General features: G+C 41.3%; 1 protein-coding gene across 3 annotated transcripts in view; it reads right to left on the reverse strand.

The window, feature by feature from the left end:
- LOC115437136 (E3 ubiquitin-protein ligase RNF220-like) overlaps positions 1 to 16,909 on the reverse strand; it is a 42,679-nt gene that overhangs the window by 4,717 nt on the left and 21,053 nt on the right. For 2 of the 3 annotated variants that reach the window (XM_030160275.1, XM_030160274.1), the window contains exons 8-10: positions 8,883 to 8,994; positions 4,635 to 4,829; positions 4,111 to 4,185 (exon numbers count right to left, since the gene is read on the reverse strand). In XM_030160275.1, the coding sequence (XP_030016135.1) occupies positions 4,111 to 4,185; positions 4,635 to 4,829; positions 8,883 to 8,994 (382 nt within the window). The remainder of the gene's footprint in view (positions 1 to 4,110; positions 4,186 to 4,634; positions 4,830 to 8,882; positions 8,995 to 16,909) is intronic. The other variant, XM_030160276.1, reaches the window with a different exon arrangement.

A 16,909-nucleotide genomic window follows, 5' to 3' on the forward strand; every position in this document is an offset into this window, starting at 1 on the left:
TGAGGTTGGAACCGCCAGGCAGGAGGTCTAGAGGAAGATCCAAGACCAGATATAAAGATGTACTGAAATGTGACATGAAGGTAGTTTGTGTAAGAGAAGAGGATGCAGAGGATAGGGTTAAATGGAGGAAGATGAGTCGTTGTGCTGACCCCTGAAAGGAACAGCCGAAAGAAAGAAGACCACAAAATGTCCCTTGATTTGATTTCAATACAGTACTACTATTTATATGTCATTTATATGTTTTATATGCTTTGTATATTCTTCAAAACTGGATAAACAAATGTCGTTGAATCCCGTATCATGATAATAAAGACGTATTTTCTCATTATTCTGCATCTCGTGCGTTCTAACTTTGTATCACACCATCTCATGACGGTCATCTACTCCATAAAACATGTCTGAATTAAGTTGTCACAGAAGCCGTTGTTACCACCAAGAGTAGCACGAAATGCATCTTGGGATATTTGCCAGCCAAGTCTACACTAGTGCATCCTTGGTTTAACCCATAAGGATCCAGTGTGACTTTTGTGTCAGTTCCCCAATGAATTTTTCTCTCTATTTAACCTTTCCTCGGTGATTTATCACCATTTATTATAATATTATCCTCTGCATCCTATTTCCTATGTTTAATTGACTAATCATGTAGATGTTCATAACAACTCAAAAAAAGTCAAAGGTTATTACATCAAAACAGAAAAAACTGACTTTTTCAGTAAAATACATCATTAACTAAACATAAAATAAGTGTTTCCATCCACTGTCATTGATCCAACTCCATGGGTTTTACTGGTGAATCAATGTTGTAGAAGATGACAATGTTTCCACTGTAACTACGGAGCCTCTAATGACAATGAAAAGAGGACAAACTGCATTTTACACCAATTATTTACATGTATCCCACTATATAATGCACGTTCTGTGTCCGTCCATCCAATTGATGTACCGATGTTGCAGCACAGGAGGGTGTTTGTATGGGTTTTTCTCAGCCTTCACAGGCCTGATCGCTGCCAAACTCGCCAAATCAATAGAAACATTACCTGACTATCTACTAGGCACAATTTTATGTCCGTATTCAAATGTTGTGAGGTATGCTAGGCGATTTTAACAGGGTCCCAGCTCGCCACAGACCAGGTCCCAGCTCACCTTGGATCAAGTCCGAGCTCACCACAGACCTTCACAGGCCCGATCGCAGCCAAACTCGCCAAATGAATATAAACATTACCTGACTATTTACTAGGCACAATTTTATGTCCTTATTCAAATGTTGTGAGGTATGCTGGACGATTTTAGCCTCTCATGTTATCGTACAATAGCACCAGGGGTACAATGCTGCTAGATAACAGAATTAGTGGATCAAAAGCTTAGATTAGTAGACAGTTTTGGCTGATGGCGGATGTTTAGGTTTTTATGGGTTAAGCTAGCAGACAAGACCAACATCCGAGATTTCCATCCGATCTTGGCTTGTGCAAACTTTTAAATGGAACAGTACTTGGGCCGTGGCTGATGACGTTTCATCAGACTGCGAGAACAGAAGAACAGACAAGAACGCCCAAGGTTTCGGGCTACGAAACTCACAATCATCCATCACAAGCATTTTGGCATGTGAGGAATTTCATTAGTTACCTGTAACATGTGTAGAACGTGTGTCAAACTTGCTGTGAGCGCCTGTTAAGTGTGATATTTAACACAGCTACAGCAGAATTCAGAGTGCTGTAGGGCCCGATGTTTCTTAATCCGCACTGACCGGTACGAATACACAGGCTCGTTCGACCCCTGAGAGATTTATGGGCTTCTTTTCCGGTAAAGACACTGAATAAAGTGTTTGGAGTGGGTGCATGGGCTACAGGCTCTACATGCACACATTAAACAGAAGTGAATGTGGTGGAAGAGTTTGACAGATCTCACATACACCTGCTAAGAGGATTTGTGGCTCCACCAGACGCAAAACCGTTTCTTCAGGTCTCAAAGGAGAGCAAGAAGATTGAATGAAAGGCGCAAAGAGGAGAAAGAGAGGGAAGAGGATGGGAGTGATTCTGCATGAACTGAAATAAATGCACAAAGTAGGGTTGGGAAAAGGCTCTGTTCTAGTGGGAATATGAAGGTAAAGAAGCTATAATCACAATATTGTACTCCTGTAATCTTAGGACGTTCCTTCAAAGAATCCCGAACCACCATAAAGAGAAAATAATCAGTTTGTTCTCTATTTTTTTAACCCATAAAGACCCAAATAACTACTGGCGACCAAAACCATCTACTGGTCTTAAATGTTTAATAACTGCTAATCCACTAATTCTATCAATACATGCAAATAATTGGGGTAAAATACAGTTTGTCATCTTTTCATGGTCATTATGACCCATTTGGACATTCAGAGGCTCCATAGTGAAAGCGGAAACACCCTCATCTTCTACAATTTATGGAGCTGGATCAATGACAGTGGATGGAGACACTTGGTTTATGTTCAGTTAAAGACATATTTTATTGAAGAAGTCAGTTTTTCTTCAGTTTTCTCTGTTTTTGATATAATAACCCTCAACTTTAATCTGAGCGTTTATAAACATTTACATGATCAAAAATTCTGGAAAATACCTGATTTTCAATGAAAAAATGCAAAATATGGAGCATTTTAAAATAAATGGTGATAAATCACTTGGGAAATGTCATATGGAGAAAAAATGTTATGAGCTGAAAATACAAAGTTCAGCAGCTACAGAAAGTGGAGAAGTGGCTGTAATTATCTGAAATATGAGCTTGCCATTACTCTATACATTTCCTTAATCCACAAATCTCTCAACTGTAATCTGAGTTTTTATGAACATCTATGTGACCAGTGAATTATATAATGGAAAATACCCGATTTTGACTGAAAAAAAGCAAAATATAGAAGATAATATTGTAATAAATCACTTCAGAAAGGTTCAATTTAGAAGAAAAATTCATTTGGGACCTGCCACAAAAGTAGCACTGGGTCTTTATGGGTTAATGAGTAAAACTCTTCCCGACAGGATTGGAGGCCTTTCATTTTCAGCCGTGAAAGTGAATGCGACTTCACGTGTTTTCAGTCGTTCGCTGTGTGTAGGAGCACTCCTGTTGTTTGTTTGCGCGCCTGTATGTGATCAAGTCTACGCTCTGCACTCCTGTTTGGTGTGGGTGTTAAGTGTGTGTGGGTGTGTGCCCGTCACGCTGCGCTCCAGCTGCCTCGCTCATTAAAGCGGTGAGGGGCTGGGCTGACGTTAACTAGATTCCCAGGCATTTACTTTGATCAGCCTGGCTCTCCTGCTTTAATAGCTGTCTCCAGGCTATGAGTTTAATGCCCCGTACATTAAATCGGTGACGGAAGCATGCGCTGTGCACACACACACAGACAAACACACAGCAATCAGAAGCAATATTTTATTACTGAGCTAATGCTATACTGTCTAATATCAAGTGAAGGTAATGATTATTTGGGTGTGTTTGTTACTGTTGTCAAATGATGGTGTTTAAGAAATTACCCCAAAGTGCACAGGCTGAGAGGGGAAGAAAAGGTAAGAATGGAGGGATGAGACGAAATAAAGAATAACAAAGGGCAAGTGCAAATAAGGTGATAAGAGCCACAAAAAGCCAACGAGGAGACTGTTTATCCTCCCAGCAGCAGAAACACAGTTTCCTCTGCGCTCCATTTACTACATTAGCACCAGCTAATTACACACCACTGAATGTATTAGACTAACTAATAACCAACAAGGTCCCTCGGTGTGTGTGCGTGTGTGTGTGTGTGTGTGTGCAGACCCGAGGCACTTTGCAGAACTCATTGGAGGTTAGAGTTGACCACTTTATTCCAACATTTTAACAAGCCTTTTGGGGACTATTTCATCTAAGCCTTTCCTCTATTGAGAAGTGGAAGTGTTTGCATTGCCTGGATTGTGTGTGAACTGTGTGTGTGTGTGCATTGAGGGAACAGGTCATTTGGGGAATATTGCATTTTAGTTCCTCCCTATGGGGCACAGCTACAGAGAGAAACTCACTGAGTATGAAATGAGGCTGCAATAACTGCATGTCATAAGGAGTTGCCCTGCAGCACAGAGGGATAGGTGTGTGTGTGTGTGTAGATGAAGAGTGTGTACATACCAGAGTCCTGAGCCAGCATTCTTCACAATGGACGTGCCAGCACTGGATGGAGGTGAGCGGCATCGTGTAGGAGTCCTGCAAAAGAGAGTGAAAAGAAGAGGGGGATTAAAAAAAAACAAATTACAACAAATGTGAGGGAAACACAAATACAAAACCACTAAGTGAACAACCACCATATCAACACTGTACACTCCCTGACCAAACACCAGCATCAAACACTAACCATGGAACAACACAGCCAGCAGCCACAGAATCACTGAGCAAGGCAGCATGAGGGGGGGGATTGAACCGGCAACCTGCAGGCTATATACACATACGCACACACACATAAGAACACAATATCTGGCAGGCAACGAGCACGAAGACGAAGGGAGGCAGGCAGAGGGGGGGTAGGGGTGGGGGGAGAGAGCGATGGCTGCACCCAAACCGATGGGCGCTCTTTTCTTTTCCTCTCGAAAAAGAACGGAGAGATGAGGGGAAGGTGGAAGGGAGGAGGAGGAGGAGCGGAGGAGGGAGTGCCTTACCCTCCGTAGGGGCTGTGGGAGGAGCCTCTTTATGCCGCTGCCGTAGCCACCAATCACAAGGCCCCTGTACAGGCAGTACAGGCCGAGGGGGAGGGACTTAGGCTGCCTCTCTCCGACCTCATTGGCCAGTGGCCGGGGCCCTGGCCACACCCCTAGGCTCTTGATCTCCGCACCTGACTGGATAGCAGGTTTTCTCTGCGGAAGGAGGGGTGAGGGTGGGAGAGGAGAGGGGGCTAAAGGTGGCAGCTAATCATAACGGCCGGCCTGTACCGATCGCGCACAAACAGAACCACAGAGCAATGTGAAGACACGTGGACACAAAGACACACAGACACAGATGGGAGGCCGTGCGGCAACAACAGCCAGGCAGCCAATGAGCAAACAGCTATGACAACGACTTCAGCACCAGCACGTTTATGACAAAGATGATGAACTCCACTAAGGACACCAAATGTTCCTGCATTTCAGGGCATTCATTAACAAATCACAAATATGCATCAGCTCCTTCGTACACAGTTAAATGAAGGCGCGAGTTACAGTTATTGTTGTCAGCGATGACTCCGATATCCATGATGACATGTTTCAGTAGAAAGAGTCTAACGTAAAAACTAAAAAGGCCCCTCCAAAGTTCTTGTTTTCAGCCCTTTCACTGACTCAGTTTGGGCAACAAAGGAGCAGTTTGTCTCATTTGAGGAGGAGCCAGCAAATGAAAACTACTGAAAATCGATCCATTATCCACTACTGCTGACGGATTTCTATCTTTCTCAGAGTTGTAAACTAAATGGAAACATTTTACTGTCAAAAAAAGAGACTACAGCACACACAACAAGGCTGCATTACCTCTGACTTCTGTTCTCCCATACTTAAATAACTCCCTTTTATTGTTTTTGTTGTTTTTTATATAATCTCCTCTCGAGACCCAGCAATAAATTTTTGTCCTTTGTGGGAGACAAGGGTTTCACAGCTTTACTCAAAACATGCTGTCAACCACAAAAGACATTCCAGAAAACAAACAAAAAACTGTTGCATAATGCTGTTTCCAAAAAGCCAAAACTTTTACTTTCCTGGGTCTCAGAAGGGCATTAAATGTACCTCTTTTGACAGTTAAGTGCTTTCATTTATTTTACGGCTTGGAAAAAGATAGAATCATGTCAAAAAATAAAAGGAAAAGGAAAATTCTTTCAGTATTTGAGAGGTCATACATCGATGTTGTGTTCACAATAGTATTTCATTGCTTTTACAAAGACTGTCTTCAGTACTGCTATTAATAAATGCAGTTTAAAAGATGAACTTTTAATTATATAAATCATAATAATTGAACGATCACATCTTCTGGAAATCTCATCTCCTAAACTGACCAGTAGATGGGGGTAAAAACCCACTTATGATTCATCATTTGGTCCGGCAGAGACTCAAGGACGACTTGATCCAACTTGGCTGCAGCAGTAAAACACTTGTTTTCCACTAACAAATAACTACCAGAGCTTTGGAAGGTTATGACCCATAAAAAAAATTTCTGAAATAAACTGGTGTACAGATGGGACGTCGGCAGAACACGTCCCAGGTGGTGATTCACACACAACTCTGCTAAAAACACTTCTTTGTCTTCTTCAAAGTGCTGATAGAAACGTCCAGCTTCTCTACAATGCATCACACCTGCCGAACAGCGAGAGTAGTCGGATTGGACACGAGGTGACGAGGTAACAACGCTGTCACCGTACGAGTTGTGTGTGCGTTCGCGAGATGAGGGACAGTGACGGATGAGCGGAGATGAGCTGTGTGTCCACGGGGCAGTGAGTGATCGATCGCTGTGCCTTGCCCTCCATGTCACCTCAGGAGCCTGGCGACCTTTAGGAAGCGCAGGCGTCGGTAATTACCCGCACACAAAAACGCACACACACAAGCAGAGGATGCCGACTCTGCACTCAGGAAGTTTGAAGGGTGATGGGATGGGTGCTTGACACAAAGTGTGGAACACAAACACTGGTGGGAGTGGAGATGAATCGGAACCATGTTGAAGTCCATGAATATTGACCGTGTCCCTCATCCTGTCTCATGTCAAGGATGAGCACGTGGCTTATATTATTGATCTGTATGTCCAATCAATCGTCAATACAAGCTGCGAGGCCTCGGTTTCACCTTCACATGTGCTGTGTGGTCGTGAACGTCCCGCCTGTTTAGCATCTTTCTGCATTCCTCACATGAAGCCGTTATTTTAGATTAACCAGTAAAACATAATGACAGTAGCCCTTAAGTTTTACTGCACAGTGGAGCCTCTAATGCCAGCAGACAACCCTGTTTAGTTTAGTTTTTTTTTTTTTTGCAAAGCCATGCAAAAGCAATAAGCACCACATCACAAAAGCAACACAGCAGCAGAACCACTGACACCGACATCCAGAACTGAAGAACGTGACAGATGCATTACAGTTCCTGGTGTACATGCAGTCTAAAAAGGATTCCCCAGCATACAACACAACACCATTAACATTTATGTGTCTGAAATCTGGCCTCGGTAACTGGATTCTATGTGTAACCAATGTGACTATGGGTGATTTGTGTCTCTGCTATAACTACATGACATCATAGTGGCAGTCCCTGGCTGGTGTACAGTATATACATCAGTTTGTCTCCTCCTCGCAGTACTGATGCTTCGATTTCATGTCTGGTTTCTCTCTAAATCACGGCAGTTATTAAGTACGAGATGGCTTCAAAAGGTTTGCGGAAAAAGGACGGTTGGAAAAAACGGTTCACAGGGTTCCTACAGGTTTCTACAAGTTAAATTTAAGACTTCTTAAGATGATGTTAAGACTATTTAGGGTGTGAAATGACCATTAAATTCTGTTCTATTTCAAAGCCATACTGGCAAAAACTCCAAGAATTTAGGAAAACGTGTTTATTTACACCAGCCGAAATTGATCATTTCTCACAGGGGGATGCAACGTTACCAATAATTGGTTCCTATTTTCAACATAAGTTGTCAAGTTGGAACAGGTGGAACTGACTGACGTTACATTCTTTGCAGCTTGGACATTTAATAGACACATTAAAAGCTGTGTATAACTTGCGTCACAAATTTTTCATCAAATCTGTAAAACCCAAGTCATTGCCTAAGTATCACGAATCCATTAGTCTTTCTGTGATTACGCACATAAATCTCTTCGCTCACAGTGAACAATTTCGAAGTGTACTCCACCATTAACAATTCATTTGTTTACAAACAGAGCCGATAGGTCCCTTGGGCATTTTTGGAAATTTGTCACGATGTGCACTGTAGTAGCAAGAGGCAAATAAGCCGTTTTCGTGTTTGGTACCACTGCGGCCATAATGCGGCTGTGGCTTCAAAACACTGTCTGCACATTACGATACATTCACTTTACAGGGCCTATCTAGTGGAAAACTTATAAATCTACTGTATAAACCTATATATATATATATATATATATATATATATATATATATATATATATATATATATATATATATGTGTGTGTGTGTGTGTGTGTGTGTGTGTGTGTAATAACACTATCATATACCTTGAAAACATCAGCGAACCAGCACTTTTGTCATTTGTTTTCCAATTAATCTTATTAAAATACGTCACATTTAGTACATTTAATCTCTGAGGCAGAACATTTCTAAAAAATTGTTGACCAGTGTAATCGGTTGACTTAAACTTAGCCTCAATTGTTTGTATTTTCTGTATTATGGATGATGACTAAATAAACCTGAATCTGAGTGGATATATCATAACTTGACCAGAAATATGACTTTTTACGCAATTACGCTATGAGGCTAATGATAAGCTCCATCTAGGTCAATAAACTTCTGCAATCGTTGATACCAGCCTTTAAGTCCATGTGTGTAAAACTGAGGCCATGTGATTAAAACCATGTCAAAGCTATGTTCTTTTTCCATTAACTTTTTGAAGCCTCCTCGTGGATGGTTTTGTCGGTCACAATAATCCCATCATATCCCATTGTTGGTTCTAGACCAGTAATGTGTTAGTGTCACTTTGGATTCTTGAAACAGTTTTCAGACACAAGGGGCCAGCTCTGAACAAATAACTATATAATAACTAAGTATTTTACAGTTTTACATATGAGCTGTGACAATGACATATCCATTTTGATAAAACTTGGCTAGCATGAGTGTGTTGAAATGCTACGTGAGGCTCTTTATGACAGAACTAAAATGATGGTGTTTGTCCAGAGATAACGGATAAGACTCTGTAGCACTTTTCATCCTCACCATGCAGATCAGACACTTGTATCTGTCTCCTCGCAGTATCTGCTTCTCCAGCTCTCGGATTCGAGCCTTCAGAGCCTCCATAGTGGTAGCCGTGGACTCCTCCTCTGTTACCCTGCAGGAGAAAATGAGATAAAAATAATAGTTGGCTAGTTTTGACATTGAGGTTCTTACTTCTTTTTCTCAGCTTACTTCAATAGATGTGGAAACTTCTCGATTTTAAGATGCATTGCGATGTGGACTTCTGCATTAATGGTTTTTGCTCTTCAGGTTCATGAATAAGTTGTAAAGGTAGGTCCTCTTGCACTGAATAGTCGCTAATTTCTACCACATTTCTGTGTTGCGATGTAGCGGAGGGTAGCTAGCATGCTGCAAATAAACATCTGGGCACATTATGGATTTTATGAACCTGCTGTGAAGTACGACCTGGACATGCACTGTTAGTAAAATCTGCTTCACAAAACTGCCATACCTTGGGAATCAGACGAAGTATATTAACAATTTTCACCCTAATGTCTGTAAAAACAAACACACTGAACCCAGCTAAGAAGTGAGGAGGTGTTGTTAACCTTTCCAACCAACTTCGAGAGGAAAAAGAAAAATCTCCCTATGCCCTGCGTCTGTGAAAGCCTTCATAGATGAGGATTTATGGCCTTATTCGGTCGTAGAAAAACCGGAGTTCCACCACCTGTTGAGCCACAGTATAAGCTCCCATCAAAAAGCCACTTTACAGAAATGGAAAGCATTAAATTTGCGCTCGATGATGAAACCAAAGCCCAGGTACTGCAATGTAACTTGAAATGTTTTATTTTAGGAAGCGATGTGCCTTTTCTCAGAGCTGCAATGAGAAAACAAACCGTATTTTTATTGTCAGCTCTATGTGTCATGTACTGTCTGCAGATGGATGTTGGTTTTGTTTTGTCACGGTTACAGACTGAGGTGGCTCACACAGATACTGTTAAGGGAAAATACAGCTTTTTAAGTCCCTTTCTGAATAAAACAGACTTAGTATTTACCCGTTTCACTCACATATATGCAGTACTATAAACAATCAAGGATGCGACCATTAGGATGCATCTTGAATCAATGAAAACTCCTATTGAATCTTGATGATGTCTGTAAGTTCTCATTTGCCCAGGTCATCGTTTTTCTTGGTAGTTCTTTTCGGTTCAACTGGACTGATTTAGTTCTTTTTTTTTTTCTTCCTTTTTTTTCAAACGTTTCATCTCTTATCCAAGAGACTTCTTCAGTTCTAATAACTGGTGGGGGATACATAATAACATTGGGCAAATAGGTTTGTTTCTTTAAATACAATTAATGTGTGGTTTGTCTCATAGTCCCGTGAAGTGCTATATAAACTGTTGCTCTAAAAATTTAATTAATTGGGTAACTTGATTGCCATTTCAGAACTGTAATCTAAATTATCATTACTATTAGACTGTAACTATTATATGTTGCCAATTGATGTTTGTTATGTTCTGTATGACAAAATGATAAATAATTAATAAAAACTAAGTGTCAGAAAAGAAAAAAAAAAAAGGTGGGGGAAACTGGAAACATCTTGAGGTTTCACATCCCTACCAATCATGTTTTAAATATTAATGTCAGTGCTTGAGTGACAGTATTTTTGTGTTTTGGGCTTAGTCAGAATTTAGTCTGATATGTGTAGGATTTTTGAGTTACTTATGGGATCTGACAGGAATTTAGGGTTGGTAGAAGGATGGGTTAAGGGGGCGAAAGATTATAATTCAAACTTCATCCTTTTCCTTTCTTTTTATATAAATCGTTTTGTTTGGTTTTAATGTTATATTCGAAATAAACAAACAAACATACAGTCGAGTTGGATGTGTGAAGACTTCGGAATACTGCTCATTTGTCTTGGACGTTGATGTCGACACTAAGAGTTGGACACTGGCAAATTATGATGTGAATGCAGTTTGCCTTTACCTTTTACCATTCTGCACTTTAATAGGCTGGTTTTCTTAAAGCTCCAACCCTGTGTCCAATGCATAATATGACTTTGTTCTGTTTAACACAGCTGTATTCTCAAAGGCACAATCTCCCATCAGATTTACAGCAGCCACCCTACCTTTAATTTCACCTGACTCCACCTTTCTATCCATTCCATCTTCCATTCTTGGAAGATGGCTTGTCTTTTTCTGCCCACTTGTGTTTACCTTTCATTTTCTGCACCTCTGTTGTTGTTATTTCCTATATTCATCTATCTCAGACTTATTTATTTCCCCGCCTCTCCACCTCTCCATCTCCCCTCAGCTTTTCTTCATCTCCCTCTCTCATTCTATTCTCCGTTCTCCTTTTCTTCCTGCCTCTAAGCAGCTTCTGATTAATGTGGAGCATGATAACAGAAAATGTGCGTTTAACACTGTCCGACAGCATATGAAGCAGCCATAACTAAATCAATACAGCCAGCGCGCAGGCCGCAACGCTGCTGCTGATGATTTGGCGCGGGGAGACGAGGCCTGACGAGCCAGCCAGTGTTTATTATGGCCATCCACTCGTTCTCTGGCAAGACGCAACAGCAGCGTCTGTGTGTGTGTGTGTGTAGAAAAGGGACTATGTGTGTATGTGTGTTTATGGTGATGTGGTCATTTTGCAGCCTGATAGCTAGCTGATCTATGGTATTGATCTGGATGGGGAAGGACAAGTGGAAAAAGGGGAGGGAGAGTGAGGGCAAAAGGAACGATAAGTGCCTGTGTATGGGTTTGTGGCCTAGGATGTGGCTTTATCTGCTGCATCCTTAAACAGCAGGAGCTAGAGGGGAAAGAAAACAAGGACGAACTTTCTCCATTTTTTGGCTCGATGCAATACTTCACTGCACTTCCAATGCTCCTGTGTTCAAACACCCTCATTAAAATAAATTGGAGATTGAGACGACATTAAAGATTAAAATTAAAATTAAACATTTCAGGGTTGCGTGAACAGTCCAGTGTTAAGTAGCAGAGCCTGGGGCCAAAGTGTTCTGTAGTACTGTATTATAATTCTGGTTTAAGTGGTTTTGGCAGCTCCGAGTCTTGAGGAACACCACTACAGAAGAAACTGATGACAACTGAAATCTACTAAAATCATCAAGATTTTTTCAGCTGCATGAAGAGTAATATATCAAATTAGTTCCATTAATTGTGGTTTTGCTTTCTGAAAATTATTTTAAAAAAGCCTAAAACTGACATTATTCCTCAGCATATTTGCTACTTGATATGAATACTTTGAATATACTCAGCAAATGGTTAAGTGTCTTTCATTGGATATTTACTGCAGTAAATAATGTTTCATCTGCAACACATTCTTTAAAGGTATTTTGCCTTTTTTTTTTTAAATGGAATTATGCATTTTCAAACATTTCCCTGTGGTCTACATAAACTGTAAATGCTATACTTGGGTCTGAATTCTTCATTAATTCAACTCCACAGGTCCATCTTCAACCCTATTTCTGAGTAACGACACCAAAAAGGTGGTTTTGAGTGCTGGCCCTTTAAATGCACATGAGCCACTTCAGGCCCCGCCCCCTCCAGGTTGTTGGCTGTGCTGCTCTGTCCCGTCCCAACAACTGAACATTTTACGGAATCGGCTCAAAGTTTGGGCATATTTTCAGTTTTTACTACAACCACTGCTGCTGATAAACAACTGTCATACTCTGAGAAATGTTTGTTGGAATTCTTGACTTTATATGCGCAAATGTTGTGACGTAACTAGTTATAGACGTAACAAATTAAGCAGGAATTAAAACGGGTTGTAGAAATCCACTCGATTTTTGCCAAAATGAATATAAAGATAGCTTTGCAGCACCTGGAGGGCTCAAATTCAAACTATTTGAACTATTAGGGTCCAAATACACAAATAAATGAACCAAAGACTAATAAAAGTGGGTTTAGATAAATATGACCCCTTTAACTCCAACTCATGGAGTGAGTGAAATCTCATTCATTAAATTACCATCAGTTTGATAGGGAAGAGGGAAGAGTCCAGACTGACCCTGTTCCAGAAAGATGGTCCATCAGGGTGAGAAGAGAGGTGGATTCAGTGATTACCCATCATGCCTAGTGCCTACAGTACAAGTGTGTGGGGGCAGGGTTATGATCTGGGGTTGCTTCAGTTGGTCAGGTTGAGGATTAGTAATGTTACGTGTCCACGAAATGATGGAAATAAAAAGTGTGATAGGTTGATTGGAACAATGCCACAGCGGATAAACGCAATAATCAAATCTAACGCTGATCCATCAAAATATTACAATGTGGGACTTTTTGTTGGTCAGACTGTCTATGTCTTTCCAATCACATTATGTCCTGAGGATGTCATGGGGATGGAAAAGATAAACTGATTAAAATCAATATTAACACTGAAAAAAGAAATAAAACAAAAACAAAAGATCAGCATTTATGTCGCACAATCCCACTCCTGCTCAAGGCATACGCAGAGATCTACCAAACCAAAAACCCAAGGCTGATGTCATTGGTCGTCTCCCTGGAGAACACTGGCACTTTCACAGGGTTTTAAGAGTCCTTTATTTGAAGGACAGCCCCCCTACCTCCACAAACTGCAGCGGGAGGTTCAGGTCTGTGGGAAAAGTCGCCCCGCTCTAGTTCCTCCCTGTAACCCCATCATCATCCCCTGTCTATAAAGACCTAGTTGGGACTCCTACCCTGACTCTATGCCCTATAAATGTCTTTACCCTCTCCTCTTATTAGTTCTGAGCTTGTAAAAAGCCATTTAGCCTTGATTAGCCTCCTAGCTTATAAAGCAGCACTGGACCCTGGGCTGGACAAAACTGGACGGGACTGTGACTCAACAAGGCTGTCTCTTTCTTTTAACAGGTCCAATAAATCCCTCTGTCGCTCACTTGACCACTAAACTCTGCAAACGGGTTCTCTTTCTTTGTCCGACGCCTTTTAAGGAAGGAGACAGAAAAAAGTTAAACACTTTGAGCGTGTTTTCAGCCAAGACATTCCCCCTTTTTCCCTGTACCAACCTTTTATTTCCTACAAATGAATATTCATTTATCATGGCTGATTTATATAAAATCACTTACAAAAAGTTGTCACTGCTATAAAAAATGACATCTTTATGTGGCTGTGTCCATCTGAAAACTATTTCGGGAGGAAGTAGAGATGATGTTGGAGGTGCTGAGATTTAATGGAGGAACAGGATCATCTCTCAAGGCCAAGGAAAACAAAAGAAACTATCTAGCGCTAAATGTGACACAGACCAAAAGTTTGTCATCTGGCAACAAACAAGAAAAATCCTTGAGTTTTCGCTACTTTAACCTGACTCATAGTTTTCGGGCCTTTTGAGTGGTGTGGTCAAATATAGCTCCATTTACAATATATCACTGTGGGACTCACAAAAACAAACTTACAGCTCCATTCTTGCTGCAACTTAAAATTTAAGGTATACCCGAGCCGGGAAGTGTACTTGTATATCTGACTTGGCTCCGGCTCAGTGTAGCAATATGTTTTCGTGAAGGTGGGTCCCTGGAGGAAGCTAAATGTCTCTACACTTTTAGGGGAAGCGGCTTTAAAATAAATATATACGAGTAAGTTTAGGCAGCGAGTGCTCGGTCTGATTTGTGAGGTTGTATGAATGTCGGCATTAGTCATGTTACAACTACAGTATATGGCTGTGATAAAAGTCGACTACCTAGAGTGAAAGTGGGTTTAAAAACAGCTGGTTATCAAATCTGATCCTGCACAATCTGAATATAATCAGCAGGGTTGACTTGATACAACATAATATAACGACCGTCATGCATCTGTGATCTCGCAAATGTCAGCACAGCTTTGTCCTACTTTGCTAGACATATCAGTATGGTTTGTTTTGCGGTTCTTCTCATGCAAAGGCCTCCAGTCAATTAGATATCAGTGTGTGTTTCTGTCTGTTTGTGAGCATACTGGGACGACACTTTGGCCTGATGGGTTACAGCACTAAAGTTGTGGCCTTGATCTGAATGCCTGGGATCATAAAAACCGAGGCAGCAACACGGAAATACACATCCATTCATATGCTGGGCTACTACTCCAACTTACTTACTGCCCCACAGGGCTTTTAGGATTGCGCGTTCATGTGTGTAAGTGAAAGCAAGCGAAATTGCAGTGCGTTTCCATCTCCAGTCATCCCTATGGCGAACGGCGAGTGAAGAAGCTAGACGGAGACAGATAGATGGCTCTGCCTCCCCCTCTATTTAGCGCCGTGTCCCCAATGTGTACGGGGCTATTTCTCATTTCATTAGTGTGTGTCTGTGTGTGTATACGTGGCTGAAGACCTCTGCCATCCATCTCAATCAGCCCTGTGTCTTAATCTACTGTCTACCTACATTTCTGCCTCGCTCTGCTTCTCTCTCAACACAAAATTACACATCAATTAATTTAAAAAAAACTCCTCTCGTGCTATTTCCTGCAAATGTTTCATCTACCGGCAAAGGTAATAAATCTCTGGCATGTATGTGCAAAAGAAAAAAAAAAAGTAGTGGTAAATCCCTTTAAAGCATCGTTCTGTGCTGCACCCTGTTAACCGAGGCCTTAACTACACTGACACACCATGATAAAACATTTAAGTCACTATTGATTTCCCCTGCCTCTCCTAGATGTGTGTGTGTGGAGGTCTCAGATGGCCAAAAAAAAAAAAAAAAAAAAGGAAGGGGAGGGGGGCATCTTGTAAGTGCCTGCGAAAAATTGAGACAGAGGACTTGGAAGAAACAAGCAAGAGGAATGGGAAAGAGAAAGAAGAGGGAAAAAGAGAGGAATGTGACTTAGGAACGCTGGAAGAGAAGGCTGATATACTGGACGGGGTGTGTGTGTGTTTGGGGTGGGGGGTGTTTGTGTGTGTGAGTGTGTGGTTGGGTAGAAATCTAGCTTCATCACTTCCAAATTGAGGACAGATTCAATTATTTGCAGAAACCACATGGAAATCTCTCTGCATTGTTCCAGCTGGAGCACCAAATTTGGCAGCAATCGCATTGGCGGCATTGGAGGGGCCATTTATCTTGGAGGGGAAAGAGCATCTCAGGCGTTGTACAAGCATATGTGTGTGTATGTGTGTGTGTGTGTGTGAGCTCATTTATCTTGCAGGGGAATGAGCAGGGGAACGAGGATGCCCCGGGAGGCGACCAGATCATTACCCATCTGGGATCAGAGACAGAGAGAGAGAAAGAGGGAGGGAGAGATTTCACTAAGGTTGCCTCGCGCAAAAGCCGCACACACACAATGTATCAATGTAACGAAAGGAGACAAATCTCATTTTCATTTGGGGACGGAGGGGCACAGAAGCTCCACAAATGCATGCATTTATCGCAAGCAGAGAGGAGTGAGGCAGGGAATTGTTGGAGCCAGCCGGGCCTGCTGACTGCTTGTTCCAATGCAATCATTCAGCTTCTTCTCGGCTGCCTTTAAATGGATGTTTAGAATAAGGTGTGTTCTGCTCAGGGTGGCCACTAAGACCTCATGTTCACACATCTACACTGAAATTCAACCCTATGACCTGCATAGATAAAAGCAACATGCTGATATCAACAACTTGCTCTGTCCAACACTTTCCACAATGCCTGTGTAATGTATAATGTAATATTTAGACTAAATGACAGACTCTGTCATCTCGTTCCAATCTATTTACCTACTCATGTACACGACACGAGAGAAAAACATCACATAAGGGGAAAGAAACGGAAACTGAAATGCTCAAGTCTTAGTTCAAGTGACAGTTAAAGGTCCACAGATTGGGAATGAGATTGAGAGCACCATAAAAGAGTCAGCATCCCTGTCCATATTTAAAAAGCAATTAAAACAAAAACTGCATCTCAAATATGTTTAATTTAAGTCTGTGCTATTGTATCTTTTTGCCTCATGTGCTTGATGTGCTGATACTGTCTAAATTCTACACTGTCTGTATCTATGGAATTACCTTAGGTCATTCTTAGAGCAAGGGTTAGGTTTTAGCTTAGGTAGAAATAGGGATTGTTTTCATAATAAATTGTACTGTTTTGCTTTTAATGTCTTGGGCCGTTTATAAGCTATGGATAGCTT

The sequence above is a fragment of the Sphaeramia orbicularis genome, chromosome 17 (assembly GCF_902148855.1).
Source record: "Sphaeramia orbicularis chromosome 17, fSphaOr1.1, whole genome shotgun sequence".
Classification (NCBI taxonomy): domain Eukaryota; kingdom Metazoa; phylum Chordata; class Actinopteri; order Kurtiformes; family Apogonidae; genus Sphaeramia; species Sphaeramia orbicularis.